Genomic DNA, 16149 nt, shown 5'->3' with positions numbered 1-16149 from the left:
AGTCGGTTTAGTAATGTGCATGTTGCAAGCTGTATTTTATATCATGATTATTGTTGGATCATTGTTGCTTTTATACCTCTTTTGTAAGTCGCTTTGGATACATGCATAAATGTACATGTAATGTATTGTGAGTAACCTCATATTACAAACCCCATTTGGACATTTTGTAAAACGCTATAAAATCTGTGATTTGTTCATTCTCTTGAACCTTTTTTTAACTGACAAAAGTACAAAGAAAAGATTTCCAATGTTTTCACTGACCAACATAATTGTATTTTGTGAATTTAAACAAATTTTAATTTTGAAGGCTGTAACACACTCCAAAAAAAGTTGGGACAGATGCAAAATAAAAGCGAAAAGATTATATAATATCCAATTTAAACTGTTTTTAAACAGTCCACAATTAGCAGGTGAATTGGTATCAGGTGAGGGTATTGTGCTTGGGTGTAAAAGAGCTTCTCAGTCTTTGCAAGAAAAGATGGGTCATGGCTCACCACTTTGTGCCAAATGTCATGAGAGAATTGTCAAACAATTGAAAAATCACATTTCTCAATGCAAGTTTGCAAAGAATTTATGTCTTTCACTATACCAATGTAAAAAAGATTCAGGGAATCCAGAGAAATCTCAGTCTGTATAGGGCAAGGACACCTCAGTTGAATGATGCAATTGAATAAATGTGTATGACCTTTGAGCCCTCAGATGGCATTGCATTAGAAACCGTCATGCTACTACGTTAAATAGAGCCACATGGACTCGGGAGTACTTTGGAAAACAGTTGCACTTAACAGTCTGACGCTGCATCAAGAAATGCAACTCGAATCTTTGTTACACAAGGAGAAAGCTACACGTCTGTTCAATGCAGAGATGCTGCTGAGCCTCCATAGCCCCTTCTCTGGGCCCTTCTCTGTTGCAGCCATCAAAATGTGTTTATATTTACAAAATACAATATCAGTATCAACAATATCCACACTTTCTTCTAATCTCTTGTTGCCTGTTAAAATGTCTCCTTCACATGAACTCTCTCCAGAAATCGGTGTCACCTATAAATCATTCATGTGGTATAGCAGTGAACAAAACATCATCCAAGCTTTTGAGAGAAATGGCTGGCTGGTTTTACTCTCGATGCTTTAGAGATAAAGTATCTGAGCCAATACTTGCGAAACTTCTCATCTCTGAATCCATATATCATTGGACTGAGAAATCGTGGGATGATGTAGACCAGAAGAAAATTAACATAACGGATCTCCAGGCTATACATCGGAAACAGTTGTATGAGCTGAGCCTGCATGGACGGCACGACAAACGCCAACATGCACAGCAGCAGCTGAACCCCATGGAGCAGCACTGTGTTACGGGCCTTCTTGGCCAACACCTGGTCGGTGGAGGCCGCGCGGGCCGTCAGCATGATCTTACAGTACGTATAAAGCAAAGTCAAGAAGACAAAAGAGAAATATACACTATCAAACACAAGGTTCTTGAAATAGATCGAGCGGTCTTGGAATAGGAGCGAGTGATCGCAGAATATGGATGTGTGGAAGAACAGTGGTGGTTCTTTGGCGACAGTGATGAAAAGATCGGTGAGAGGAGGAGTGAAGCTCAGGAGGAATATCACCCCGATGATCCACATGGTGCGTGTCGCCGTGCAGATGTGGCTGTAATGGAGGGGGAAGCAGATGGAGATGTAGCGCTCCAGGGCCATGCCGGCCAGGATGAGCGGGGTGGAGCGGGTGGTCGTCACAGCGGTCATGATCAGAGGACAGCAGGCAGACACCAGGATCTTTGAAAAGGCATAACTCACCTAGAACAGGAGGAAAGGACCACAAACAATATACATATTAGACCATGTCAATGTTTCATTATACAGTCGTTCTGTTTTAACATCTTTGTTTTCATCCATTCAACTTGTTTCAAGGAGTTTTCATAGTTTCAACTTTGATTTTGAAGTAAATTTAAACTAAAAATAAAACTTTTTTCAGTTTTAGTGAAATGAAAATTGTATTTAACTTTCTAACAACAGACAATATCAAAACAAAAGAGTTATTTGGAGTTGGACAGGGTATATTTTAGTTATATATTTTATTTGACATTTTATTTTCATTTTTATAGACTTTTATAGTCTTATACACTGCTGTTCAAAAAATTGGGGTAATTATGGAGTTTTTTGGGAAAGAAATTAATACTTTTATTCAGCAAAGATGCACTTAAAAGTGTCAGTAAAGACATTTATAATGTCAAAAAATCCTGGAAAAAATGCTTCATGGTTTACAACTCTTTTCAACATTGATAATAAATGTTTCTTGAGCAGCAAATCAGCGTATTGGAATGATTTCTGAAGGATCATGTGACACTGAAGACTGGAGTAATGATGCTGAAAATTCAGCTTTGCATCACAGGAATAAATTACATTTGAAAATATATTCTAATAAAAAAACATTTATTTTAAATTTAAATAATATTTCACAATTTTCACAGTATTTTTGACCATATAAATTCAGGCATGGTGAGCATAAGCGACTTCTTTCAAAAACACATTACTGACTCTTTTGAATGGCAGCATACTTTAAACTGGCTAAAAATAAGTACATGGTTTGATATCCCAAGTGAAAAAAAGTACACTTCCATAATGTACTTAAAGTGCTCTATTTTCACATACAACTTTTGTACTTAATATACTGAAAATTCTACTTTAGAACTAAAATGTGCTTTAACATACTATCTCTGTATTTAAAAATGTATTTAGTTACAACTTGTAGAACCCATTTTTCATACACTTTCTTTTCATACACAGGTTCAAGTGTACTACAAGTGGTAACTAAATACATTTTTTTAATACAGTTAAAAACACATTTTAGTTCATGTTCATGGTGTCTCAAAATAGCACAGTTGGGTACACTTAGATGTTCTTAAGATTATCTTAAGCAGTACTAAAGAAGAATTTGTAGTATATTAAGTACAAAAATAATGCGTGAAAATAGAGCTCTTTTAAGAACTACATTATGGAAATGTTGTTGTTTTTTTCACCTGGGATTTTGTATCAAATTTAGTGACATTCAGGCATTTATAAGTGTAGCATAAGTGTCTTTTGACTAATTTTTTGGTCCCATATATTTAATCTTAATACTAACCACATACAAGGCGGTTACCAGTGTCAGTTGTACAGCATCATTAATGACCATGCAGACAAACATGATATAACGTGGATCTTCATAGAAGAAACTGTGCTTGCGGAAAGTGGACACCATACTGCAATTAAGGACACTGAGCGCCAGCCATACAAGCATGGCCACAATGTTTTTAGTGAGAGCAGCGCTGAAGCTGTCCCGGGGTATTGCATTCACAAGGAGTAAAGTAGAGTTACCATACTCTGAGACAGCGCTGGAGTTCATGTTCTCAACCTGAGATGATAAAGCACACATTATAGACAGAGTATATACAACTTCACTTAATATAATAGGCTATATATTCTGCATTGCACCATTCATCTTTTACAGTTAGTAAAGCTAAATACAGACAAAGCCATATAAATAGACATGCATGATAATGAATTATTATAGTGTCTCATAAGCAAGTATATAATACGTAAAAAAATAAACATTTTCTGTTGCCAGAGCTACTGCTACATAATTAAATAAGAACATTTAATTAGATATGTTTTTGTTCCCTGAACAAAAAAGTCATTAACCAGTCTTGTAAGGCACAATATGTCCCAATGTAATGTGATTGCTTCATATATAGTGATGTTAGTAAGTCAAATCCCCTCTTACCTAGAATGCCTCCTTGCCTTCCCTGACAGTCCAAGACTGTGGTGAATCTCATATACTGTATGGATGTGATATAGATCAAGGTAGTTGATTGGAGGATGCCAGAGAAATCTTCAGGGGTTTGTCAGTTTACTCCATAGCACTGGTTTGTTTTTCCCATGCAGGGATAAAAGGATGTAAACAGAGGTGTAAACCAACACATGCTAAATTAGCTTTTAAATATGACATTTTGGTCACACTTTTAGGGTCCAATTCTCTCTATAACTAACTATTAACTATGATTTTTCCCTTAATAAACTCCTAATTACTGCTTATTAATAGTTAGTAAGGTAGTTGTTAAGTTTAGGTATTGGGTAGGATTAAAGGATGTAGAAAATAGTCATGCAGAATAAGGAATTAATATCTGCTTTATAAGTACTAATAAACAGCCAATAGCCTAGAAATATGCATGATAATAAACAGCTAGTTAATAGTGAGAATTGGACTAAAGTGTTACATATATGTATATATATTTTTGTCTGTCAAATTGAATCAAATCAAAAAGCACAATAAAAACAACAGTGATTGATCACTTTGCTGTACAGCCATACTAAAATAGACATCAAAACATTAAAAGTGCATTAACACTATATAGACCGCAATGCAATAGAGAAAAGAGACATCAAAACACTGATAAGAGGGTTTAACCACAGACTATAAGAGCAGTTATAAGCCTGGATAAAAAGATTTTTAAGTTAGATTTAAACTGATTAAACTAATCTAAGAGAAACCGAGAGACTATTCCACAGATTGGCCGTGCAATGGAAAAAGCACCATCATCCCTCAATTTTAGTCTGGATCTTAGAATTATTAACAATCTATGCTCAGATCAAACGACCTCAAAAATCCTGCAGGTGGAGGCTAGATATTTTACTTGATAACTTGTTAAAGATGGATATTTTTTGTTTACACAAATGCATCGCTTCGCTTCAGAAGGCCTTTATTAAACCCCCTGGAGCCGCGTGGAGTACATTTATGATGAATGGATGTGGATGGAAGCACTTTCACACTTACATACTCGTGAACCCTGTTCACTGCCATTATAAAGCTCAGATGCGTCAGGATATTTATTAATATTTATCTGATTGTGTTCATCAGAAAGAAGAAAGTCATTTACAACCTAGGATGGCTTGAGGGTGAGTAAAGCTTGGGCTAATTTTCATTTAAAAGTGAACTAATCCTTTAAATATGAAAAGTACAATTTTAAAATGAAATATAGCTGCGAGCAGCAATAATCGGGGTTCAAGTGCTTTAAGGCACAAAAAGATATTACGTTTTATTTAGCAAGCAAGTAACCACTAAAATCATAGAAAGAAAAGACCATTTACAGAAAATACAAGCAATTTACCATTGGAAATAAATAGGTTTTAAAGCTTTTTAACAGTTATAGCAGCAGCTATTGTCCGATCTCCATAACATTTTGCATGCTTGTATAGAATCATATGTCGCAAGTTTTTGTTATGGAGTTATAGGCTTTTGTAAGCACTTGACCACGGCCCTTTTCTAAATCATCCTGTTATACCTACCCAAAGGGTAAAGTTCAACTTTTCTTGATAACTATTGACCTAGAGACCCGCAGTGGTTTTATCGCTGTTGAGCCAAAAACCTAGGAGTAGTTCGCCAAAGTTGGTTTTTGACATAATCTCCAATATTTAATTCGATGGACAGAGGCGGTCCTAGAGGCAAAGTTGCTCAGAATTACCTACCATGTGTTATGTATGTCGTGGGTGTGTGTGAAAAATCACGCGATACACAATCCTTTACTCATGTGAAGAATGTGAAGGTGCCCCCCAGTGGCCGATTTATTTTGAATTTCCTACAGGCCTCTAGGGCTGTGAGTCAAACAGGCCCAGCGAGTTTCCCTCCGATCGGCCTCCGTTAGCCTTGTCTGAAAGATTCTCAAACTTCAGTGGCTGATGGCAGACATGTTTTTTGAGATAAGTCAATGTCCTCATAGAGAGTCATGACACCTTGGACGAAGACACTGCATGGCAATTTTCAAATCAATCTGACTAATGGTGAGGTAGTTATTTTTTCCTGATATAGCACCGCCAAGTGGCCAGTTGCCGTGTCCTTTAATTTTCACGCGATCTGAGTTTGATGAAAATATCTTATTCCATTCGCGAGTTATAGCCGTTTTAATAAAAGTGGCTCCACCCACTTCAAAAGTGAATTGTAATCGGAATTTCAACTTTTTTTGATATTGACAATCAGACTCATAAGAATCTCTCTGCATTGGTTTGGTTCCAAACCGGGCCAAAAACCTAGGATTAGTTCTCAAAAGTAGTTTTTTCAAAAAATCCAAAATACCCGAACATTTCGAATCCAATGGATTTTGTCCATCATAAGCCAAGGATTCCAACGATATAAGACACAGAAGCCTACACCTAATGGTTAATGAGTTATGAGCCATTTCGTACTTTTCGCCTCTGTAGCGCCCCCGTCAGACCAATCGGGGCGAGCCTTGGTGACGTTGTAGAAGGTGTTCAAAGTTTTCAAAGTTTCAAGTCTTTACGACTTACAGTTTGGTCTGCCGGATTACTTTTAGGGGAGAATACTGATCCTTGGAAATTTTAACAATTTCAATAAGGTTTACCCTAACTCTAACCCTACGCTCTTGAACCCCTAATTCTGTAATTGATCAGCAACCCGTGCAAGTATCAGTGCAGTGTAACAGCATGCGTATATGTATCAGTCTCTCAAACTGCAAAAGTTAAAAACTCTTAGCCTTAGATGGCAATCTTAATTGTTAAAAGGACTTGACAACAGTATTTATCTGTTTACCAAGCCTGACTAAAATGTTTTGAACTTTGTGTGATGTTTTACCTACAAATTGTATATTTTCACACAAGTTTGAATCGAAATTCAAACGAAATCATACTATACTTCTATACTATACTGAATTCTAAAGTTATCAGGTTGGTTTAATGGTTTGGCCATTGATGTCTTCCATATTAGGCCACAATTTTCTAAATGTGATGTACAAAAGGAAATGAATGGTTTTGATTCATAAATAAACAGTTTATTACATTAAATAAATTAGCTACTTCTGTGAATAGAATGTGATTACATATATATTTTGAAATAATAAAATAATGAAATAATGTTTGTTTTTAAAGAATTTTCTTTGCAAATGTACAATTCGGCTTTATTGAAAAAGGTTTCATTTTTACATCCAATATTCTATTTATAGATGATAAAACCATTGATTATATCTGCAGTTGTTACCTTAAAGAACTATTGCCACCTGATTTAAAACATAAAATTAGTTTTGTTGGTATACATTCATGTATTTAGGGCGACTCAGTGATGTTAAATAATATTTTTGACCTGAATAAAACCAGTTCATAATATATGCATACATATATGTTACCATTTTAGCCCATTTTTTTCAGTGTACAAACAAACAAACAAACAAACAAGTAAACTGGATAGCACAAATCAACACTTTAAAAACAATGACGGTCTGTTTGCATGTCTCATTATAAAGCTCAGATTTTATTTATTCAAAATAATTATCAGTGAACATTTTCAGAATATCTGGGATTACTAAACAATACATGGGGAAATTAAACATTTGCCAAGACAGAAACACAATTTGTTACATATCAGATTCCAAACCCTTGGCACATTATAATATTACAAAACTAACAATCCTTTTATTCTTCTTCATCTTTGCATTCTACTCTTGTATCTATTCTGGGATGACTGCACACAAAATACCTCTTTAGATACTTGCGGAACTTTTTATCCCGCACTCCATATATGATTGGACTCAAAAAGCGTGGCAAAATATAGACAATTAGATAGTTGGCAAAACGGATTTCTAGGATGCGTCCCGGGAAGATGATGTGTAAGATGCCCTCCACACTGGGAGACACATAAGAGAGCAAGCACATGAGCAACTGCACCCCGTGGAGCAGGATAGTGTTGGTCGCCCGTTTGGCGCACGTTCTCTCGGTGGAGAGCGCACGAGCCGCGAACACGATCCGCAGATACGTGCACAGCAGCGTGAGGAACACCAGCGAGAAATAAATCCCATCGAACGCCTGCCGCTTATACAGCAGCGCCGGGTCTTTAAACACATTCGCCCTGAGACAAAAAACAGCAGTTTGGAAGAAACTCAGAGGTTCTGTGGCTAAGGTCACGAAAAGGTCAGTGATGTCAGGAACCACAGATATGAACCAAATGACCCCTATGAGCATGTACGCGCGCCGCACGGTGCAGATCTCGGCATGCCGCAGAGGATAGCAGATGGCGATATAGCGTTCGATGGCCATGCCGGCCAGGTTCACAGGTGTGCTGCGGGTGGTGAACACCGCCACCAGGATGAAGAAACAACACACTCCCACACTGATGGTATACAAGACGTAACTGACCACAAACAGAGCGATGGTTACGGTGAGCTGCACTGCGTCGTTAATGACCATATGTATGAAAAGAATATAGCGAGGGTCCTCGTAAAAGATCTGGTGTCTGAAGAACGTGGCCACTACGCTGCCATTGATGTAGCTGAGGAGGAACCACACCAGGACCACGATGAAGTTCTTCATGAAGGCCATGGTGAACGAGTCTCGCACGAGGAGTTGTTGGCCTATTGTTGAATTCATCACTCAGGGCTTAAGTCTGAAGAAAAAAAAAAAACATGACAAGTTTGCAATCATTAAAAAAAAAGTTCAAGATTTTTTAAACAACTTTTTCATTTCATTTCATAATATTTATATTTATAAATACAAATACATTTAAAAAAAATTAGTTTTTTTTTTTTTACAATGACTAATATTTCAAGATATTGTTTGGGGAGGTTTACACAAATATTTATATTTATAAATACAAATATATATACATATTTTTAAATATACATTCTTTTTTTTTTAAGTTTTTTTTAACAACAATTAATATTTTAAGATAAAGTTTGGGGGGTTTACACATAAATATATATTTATTTATTTATATATACATATATATATTTCATTTGGTTGATGCCTTTATCCAAAGTGGCTTACATTGTATTCAAGACACACATTTTATCAGACTGATGACTGATGATGCACCAAATATAGTATTTAGAATAAACCAATGGAAAACCTATAGCATTAAAACATTCAATATTAATGTTATAACATGTGTTTAAAAGGCAGAAGAAGATGATACTCCTATAACATGCTTGTATAAGTAATACAAATAATGAATTATTTTGCATAAATCCGCTAAATGCTTTCAGGTCTGTATAAGCGCAAAATAAATCAAATAAAATTACATATTTTGTATTTTGGTCTTGTGATGTAGATAAAACCCATCAAATTCATTTTCTTTCCTTCTGTTTTCAGTGCTTTTGAATATGAACAAACATCCAGAAAATAAGAAATGATTAGCAGACATCACTATTCAGTCAAGATGTCAGTTCTACAAAGCATATCATTCATAGTTAGCACAGAATGAATGAATAGAAATAGAGCAACTGAATGGAAAAAAAGACTTGTAGTTGGTATATTTAGACCCCAGCACTCACCCCTGTCCAGCACTCGCCCCTGTCTGGCCAGCACCAGCACTGATGAAGACATGGCAGCTTTTTAAATGCTCACACAGTCTGATTGTAGATGATGAAATCAGTTATGACACTGGGGAAAATAAAGAAAAACAAATATCTCATTATACTATATCCATATATCTTGTTCTCATGCTGCTTTATCTTTTTTCGTTTGAAGATTCAAGAAAACTGAAAATATTTGCTTCAATGAATCATGTTTAAATATCCATATATACATACATATGTGTGTGTGTGTGTGTATTTAGTAAGTAATTATATTAATTTTATTATCATTTTAACAATGATAACTCTGATTATCTCTTCATCATGGCACCTGTTAGTGGGTGGGATATATTAGGCAGCAAGTGAACATTTTGTCCTGAAAGTTGATGTGTTAGAAGCAGGAAAAATGGGCAAGCGTAAGGATTTGAGCGAGTTTGACAAGGGCCAAATTGTGATGGCTAGACGACTGTGTCAGAACATCTCCAAAACTGCAGCTCTTGTGGGGTGTTCCCGGTCTGCAGTGGTCAGTATCTATCAAAAGTGCTCCAAGGAAGGAACAGTGGTGAACTGGCGACAGGGTCATGGGCGGTCAAGGCTCACTGATGCACGTGGGGAGCGAAGGCTGGCCCGTGTGGTCCGATCCAACAGACGAGCTGCTGTAGCTCAAATTGCTCAAGAAGTTAATGCTGGTTCTGATAGAAAGGTGTCAGAATACACAGTGCATCACAGTTTGTTATGGAGCTACATAGCCGCAAACCAGTCAGGGTGCCCATGCTGACCCCTGTCCACCGCCGAAAGCACCAACAGTGGACACGTGAGCATCAGAACTGGACCTCGGAGCAATGGAAGAAGGTGGCCTGGTCTGATGAATTACGTTTTCTTTTACATCACGTGGATGACCGGGTGCGTGTGCATCGCTTACCTGGGGAACACATGGCACCAGGATGCACTATGGGAAAAAGGCCAGCCGGAAGAGGCAGTGTGATGCTTTTGGGCAATGTCCTGCTGGGAAACCTTGGGTCCTGCCATCCATGTGGATGTTGTGTGTGTATTTATAGAGTAATTATATGAATTTATTATTATTTTAATATGTATTTAAACATGATTAATTGAAGCTTGAATATTTCTTGAAATCTGCATTGTTAATCCTTTTGATCTTTTATAAAAAATAAAAATAAAAATCTAACCTTAATCTAACCATAATTTTCTTACAGCTATTTTCTGTTTTGTGAAGCTCAACAATCTTTTGCTGCTCATCAGAACCATATTCTTTGGTTTTACTCATTGTGATGAATGATTAAGGGAATTTGGCCTTTGTGTTTCCTCATGTTTTTACTCATGTGGAACAAGAAGTCATAGCTGGACAATTTCATGTTCTTAGTCACCCTCGTGTGCTAAAAAATATAAAAAATTAATGTAAATATACTTCAGAGATATTTTACTCATTAAAAATTCTAGGGTGCCAATAACTGGTCAATTCTTTTACCTAAATGAAAGGTTAGAATTTTTTTTAATGAAAAATCAAAAGGATAAACAATGCAGATTTATGATCATATTTACCAAGGGTGCCAATAATTCTGACCACAACTGTATATATATATATATATATATATATATATATATATGTGTGTGTGTGTGTGTGTGTGTGTGTGTGTGTGTATATATATATTAGGGCTGTCGACGTAAACGCGTTAACGCATTTTGATTAATTCAAAATCCTTAACGCATTAAAATAATTTAACGCATATTATTTAACGCAAAAAAAAAAAAAAAAAAAAAAAATACGGAAGCATGTGAAATTGCATCACAACGTAGGCTAATTTACGCCACGCAGTAGATGATATTAAAGTCCATGCTGATTATATCAGAGATGGCAGAGAGAATCATTCATTCCAGTTTCTGTTTCGCTTTAAAACACAAACTCTCTGTCATTTTCTGGCATTGTATCTGAAGAGCGCGAGCCCTCCCGCATCACGCTGTTCCTGTCTGAACGGAACGTCGAAACATCCCACCGCTGTGTGGCCAGATGATATGAAAACTATGTTCTCGGCTGGATAAAGCTAACGAGCTTCTTGCTATGAAAGTTTTGCTGGATGAGGATTGCAATCAAAGTAAAGACGATTGCGGTGACGTACAGAAGCACGCATAAGTCCGTTATATTGATGGACAAAAAAAATCATGTATGAGCGCGTTCTCGACGCACTGATCGCATTGTATTTATGCACAAACGCATTTCAGTACATTCGCGTTCTTTTCACACACTTTCAGGATTTGTCCTGCGTATGTTGCTGTTAGGGATGGAAACGTTCGGTTCTCCACCTACGGTTCGGCACGCGCTTGCTCCGCGGTTCATCCCAAATCTGACAACGCATTTATAATAGGGTTCGTTGAAATCAACGTGCAAAACAGACAAACGGATTCGGCTAATGCATGTTTCAGTCGATGGATGTGCATTCTGTTTCCAAATACGTTACAACTGCGATGATCAAAAGAACATGGACAAAACAGTTACTGTAAACAAATGTTCAATGACGAAAAAGCTCTCATCATCACACGGGTGTTGATAGCGCGCGAGCGCAGGTGAGACGTGTATCAGTCTCCCTATGTACTGGATCTTTGAATTATGGTTTAAAGGGACAGCAGTCTAATATCCCTGCTTTCTGTGTTTAATGTTAATCAAAAGACAAAAGATGAAGAAATCACTATTGACTGAATAGCTTTTGTAACTTAATGTTACATCTTTATTCAATCAAAGAAGTTTATATGCAGTTATTTTATATTTGATTAGTTTGTTCAATTTCTGAAAACTATTGTTAGATGAAAAACCTGTAAAGCATTGATTATTTTTTTATGGGTGCTTTGGTGTACATAAATGTATGAATTATATTAAATCATATCATTTGGTTATTTGGTGTCCTTTCAATCACACTTCAATCTGATGGTTTACTTTGCTGGATATAGGCAATGATGGCAAAATGGACGTGTTAAACAAGATAAATGGTGTATGTTTAATTTCACGATAAGTGTGCAATTAATCACAATTAAAAAATGTATCCATTGACAGCCCTATATATATATATATATTCTCCTAAATGGAGGTAAAATCAGCAGGAGTTTTAGTAATGGGTTGGGCGCCAGAATATATATATATATATATTTTTTTTTTTTTGGTGATCTGGTGTAACCAACATTGCAGATCATATTAATGTGGGTGGGGGAGGACAATACTAATTGATCAGTGATCTGATATGCAATGACAGAATTACAGATTATTATTTATACTCTGTACAAGGGCTATTTGTACAAACATTCACAGAAAAGGAGTTTCCACATAAAAGCTATGAAAAGGGAAAAGGTTGAATCTTCAGATTTAGTTATGTATTGTATGTGTGTTTTTACTTTTTCATAAAGACACTTTTTCCATTGACAATTTTTATGCTATTACAGTATGTCTGTAAAATGCCACATACACCTGCGACGCATACACTCCAAATAATCATTCATTTTACATGGTTTAAGGATGCCATTTTACTGCAAAACAAGATAAGATCCATTCTAGATGAACTAAACATCAGGGTACTTTTTGTTTAATATTGCGTGCCAATACAGGGGTCTCAGTTCACCTCTGTAAAGCGTCACTTATTCATTACATTTCAATGTATTAATCATGCTCATTGCACATGTAGTGCAGTATATATTTCTTTCAGATTCATTCACAAATGTTGCTTACAAAGTCAACGGCTTTTTTACAATATTGTTATATAGTGAACCTTCATGTGGATTTATTGGAAACTTTCGCCAAATTCCTTTTGGGTTGGAGAGTTGTCCTCATCTCGAACATTGTACACACTAAGTATTTTTTCAGGTAATTACAAAACGTTTTATCCCTCACGCCATACACAATAGGACTGATAAACCTGGGCATTATCTGGATTACTAAATAACTTAAAAATCTCATCTCCAGAATCAACATCGGAAACATTTCCGCCAACAACCTGTCCAGAAAGGGTCCGGCAAACGTCAGCATGCACATCAGAAGCTGGATTCCATGTAGGATGATGGTACTCCGAGCTTTGCGAGCATCCGAGTTTGTGGCCTTTGCAACAAACATGATCTTTAAGTAAGTATACACTATAGTCAGCCACACAAATGCCAGGTAAATGATATACACAACATTTCTCTTTTCAACCATATATGGGTTATTGAACACATAATCTCTGTAGCAGAAGATATTGCTGTAGAAGAAGGTCCTCGGTTGTATAGCCAGCAGGATGAACAGGTCTGGAAGAACCTGGATGGCGCTCAGGGTCCAGATTAGACTGATAAGGATGTGTGTTTTACGTACAGTACAGATCTGAGCGTGACGCAAAGGGTTGCAGATGGCGATGTAGCGCTCGATAGCCATGGAGGCGAGGGTCAGCGGTGTGTTGAGCGTCGTGAATATAGCACTCATCAACAGAACACAGCAGAAAGAGACATTGATAGTAAACACAGCGTAACTTAACACATGAAGAATGACTGCAATCGTCAGCTGAATCATGTCGTTGAACACCATGTGAATGTAGAGAATGTACCGAGGGTTTCCGGTGAAGATCTCATGCTTGATGAAGGTGTGGACGAGCGTGCCGTTGATATAGTTGATGGAGATGCACAAACCAACCACTATCACATTCTTAGCCACTGCTGTGCTCAAGCTGTCCCGCAAAATCTTGGGTTGTGTGATGTTACCCACCAGTGAAAGGTTCATCTTTTGATAACACCGCTTTCTGGAAAAGAAAAAAAAAAGGAGAGAACGTAGAAGGTTAAACACTGTGCATCAAGATAACTGATTGCTAGAATGTCTAGAACAATGTTATTCTCGATATAAAATTCAATTGCATCAATAAAGTAACAGTAAATTGATCAAAGAGTCACATAAAGTTCAGTTGTCTTTACAGTAATACCTCTGCAGACTTTCCAGCCTGTTGTGAAAGCTGACGAGAAATCTTATTTATACCATGGGATGCCCGTCTTGGTAATAGAGGTCAGTATCCTCTAAAGGATCTCCGCGTGACTAACCTCATGTGACGTCAGAAGATTTAAAGCAATATTTCTTTTAAAGCAATATGGCATGACCTCACCAGGATAACCTTTTGAAAACATGGAGTCATGGTTACACTCTCCGAAAAATGTCGCTGGGGCAGTACCCTTAAAGAAACATCTTTGTACCTTATTTACACATAAAAGTTCATAGTAGTACCTTAAGGCTACTCAAATGCACCTTTTAGGGGTAAATAAGGTACAAAATTGTCCCCCTACACAGAACCTGATTTCGCCAAGTGCAACATGTTAAACATCTTTGTTGATCCTGGAACAACATTCTAATCGATCAATCAGATTGAAATGACAAGTTCAGTGTTATTCACCTATAATTTTTCTCGGATTTTAGAGATAAGTTATGGGTAGGATTAGGTTTAGGGGTAGGGATAGGGTGTATAGGGGTATGATTACATTTTCTAACAAGAATGTTGACCCAGGAACGTGTCTTATTCGGGAAAATCAGGACATGCTCCTCCTGTCCCAGAGAAAAACTGTTGTACCCCTAAGGGTACAAATTTTGCACATATTTTCTTCTTCCAGGATGTTCCAGATGCTGTAATTGCACCATTGTGCTGTTCAAAAAACATCTTTCTCCATTCACTGTAAACCCTAACATTAAAATTACATGATAATTTTAAGTTAAATGTATGAATTTACTTTAAAATTGACACAATTTTCAAGTTAAGACCAATTAAAAATGTATGAATATATATAAGCTGTATATTCTGCTAAAAGACATACAGTACAAATAAAACACAACAATAAGCCTCTAATTATGGAGAATAATCATTCTCTTTCAAGGTTTCAAAGGCCTGCAAATGCAAACATTCAATATCATATCCACATTTTGAAGTTTTATTTTAATATAGTGGTGCATGCAAACACATTTCAATCTCAGTGCACTTTTGAGTTTGCTGTGCAAAAAGGTTTTCATCATTCTTACTGTATCTTTCATTCTAATATATTGATTTATGTAGGATTCTAAACTGGAAACCAGCCTACTCTTCTATACTGATTCAATCTGTACACAGTCATCATCAGCTCGGTGAGGCCTTGGAAAAACTTAATTAGCTCCTTTTGTCACAAAAATAATAAAGAAAAAGTCAATTTGATGTGACAAAGAAAGCACCATGATAAAGACTTTAAACATCTCTGTCTCTTCAGATCTTTAAAAGGCATTTTTAACAATTTAGGGTGTGATTATTAACATCCAGACCACTTTGAGTGATGACCTTTGAACCTTACTCCGTAGTTTTTATTGATAAAAAACCACATACATTTAAAATTAATTAAATGTAACCCTTATCTTATATTAAGATTATATAAATAGTTTGGGGCCAATAAGTTTTTTTTTAAAGAAATTAATACTTTTATTTAGCAAGGATGCATTAATTGATCACAAGTGAAAGTAAAGACATTCACATTAATCTCTATTTCACAACTGTTTTCAACAATGATAAAAAATAAATAAACATTTCAGCAAATCAGCATATTAGGATGATACATGAAATTGACCTTGGATTTATTTTGCTTTTGGATTTGACTGATTTGACCAAATCTATGATTGTGATAGTCATCAGACTGTCATAAATATTAGTGAATATCCCAACAAGGCTGTAAAGTTGCATCACCTTGTCTTCGCATCGTCTTCATGATCACATGACTGTTAAAAAACAAACAATTAACTCAAACCTTTTTTAAAACTGTGACCTTTACCTCAGCATTTGTTTGTGTTCC

General features: G+C 36.3%; 3 protein-coding genes across 3 annotated transcripts; all 3 read right to left on the bottom strand.

The window, feature by feature from the left end:
• LOC125273609 (odorant receptor 131-2-like) lies at nucleotides 1–3668 on the bottom strand. The gene is made up of 2 exons (XM_048199138.1): nucleotides 3126–3668; nucleotides 1–1798 (listed from the first exon to the last, which is right to left on the bottom strand). The coding sequence occupies exons 1-2, from the start codon at nucleotides 3414–3416 to the stop codon at nucleotides 1079–1081; spliced, it is 1011 nt and encodes a 336-aa protein (XP_048055095.1). The 5' UTR covers nucleotides 3417–3668; the 3' UTR covers nucleotides 1–1078.
• Nucleotides 3669–7273: 3605 nt separating this feature from the next.
• Nucleotides 7274–9459, bottom strand: LOC125273242 (odorant receptor 131-2-like). Its single transcript, XM_048198451.1, has 2 exons — nucleotides 9313–9459; nucleotides 7274–8426 (listed from the first exon to the last, which is right to left on the bottom strand). The coding sequence occupies exon 2, from the start codon at nucleotides 8408–8410 to the stop codon at nucleotides 7460–7462; it is 951 nt and encodes a 316-aa protein (XP_048054408.1). The 5' UTR covers nucleotides 8411–8426; nucleotides 9313–9459; the 3' UTR covers nucleotides 7274–7459.
• A 2867-nt stretch (nucleotides 9460–12326) lies between these two features.
• LOC125273241 (odorant receptor 131-2-like) lies at nucleotides 12327–14156 on the bottom strand. The gene has a single exon (XM_048198450.1). It carries the CDS (start codon nucleotides 14078–14080, stop codon nucleotides 13106–13108), a length of 975 nt encoding a protein of 324 aa, XP_048054407.1. The 5' UTR covers nucleotides 14081–14156; the 3' UTR covers nucleotides 12327–13105.
• Nucleotides 14157–16149: the final 1993 nt, after the last annotated feature.

The sequence above is a fragment of the Megalobrama amblycephala genome, linkage group LG8, assembly GCF_018812025.1.
Source record: "Megalobrama amblycephala isolate DHTTF-2021 linkage group LG8, ASM1881202v1, whole genome shotgun sequence".
NCBI classification, from domain to species: Eukaryota; Metazoa; Chordata; class Actinopteri; order Cypriniformes; family Xenocyprididae; genus Megalobrama; species Megalobrama amblycephala.
This window is presented reverse-complemented; position numbering and strand designations above follow the sequence as displayed.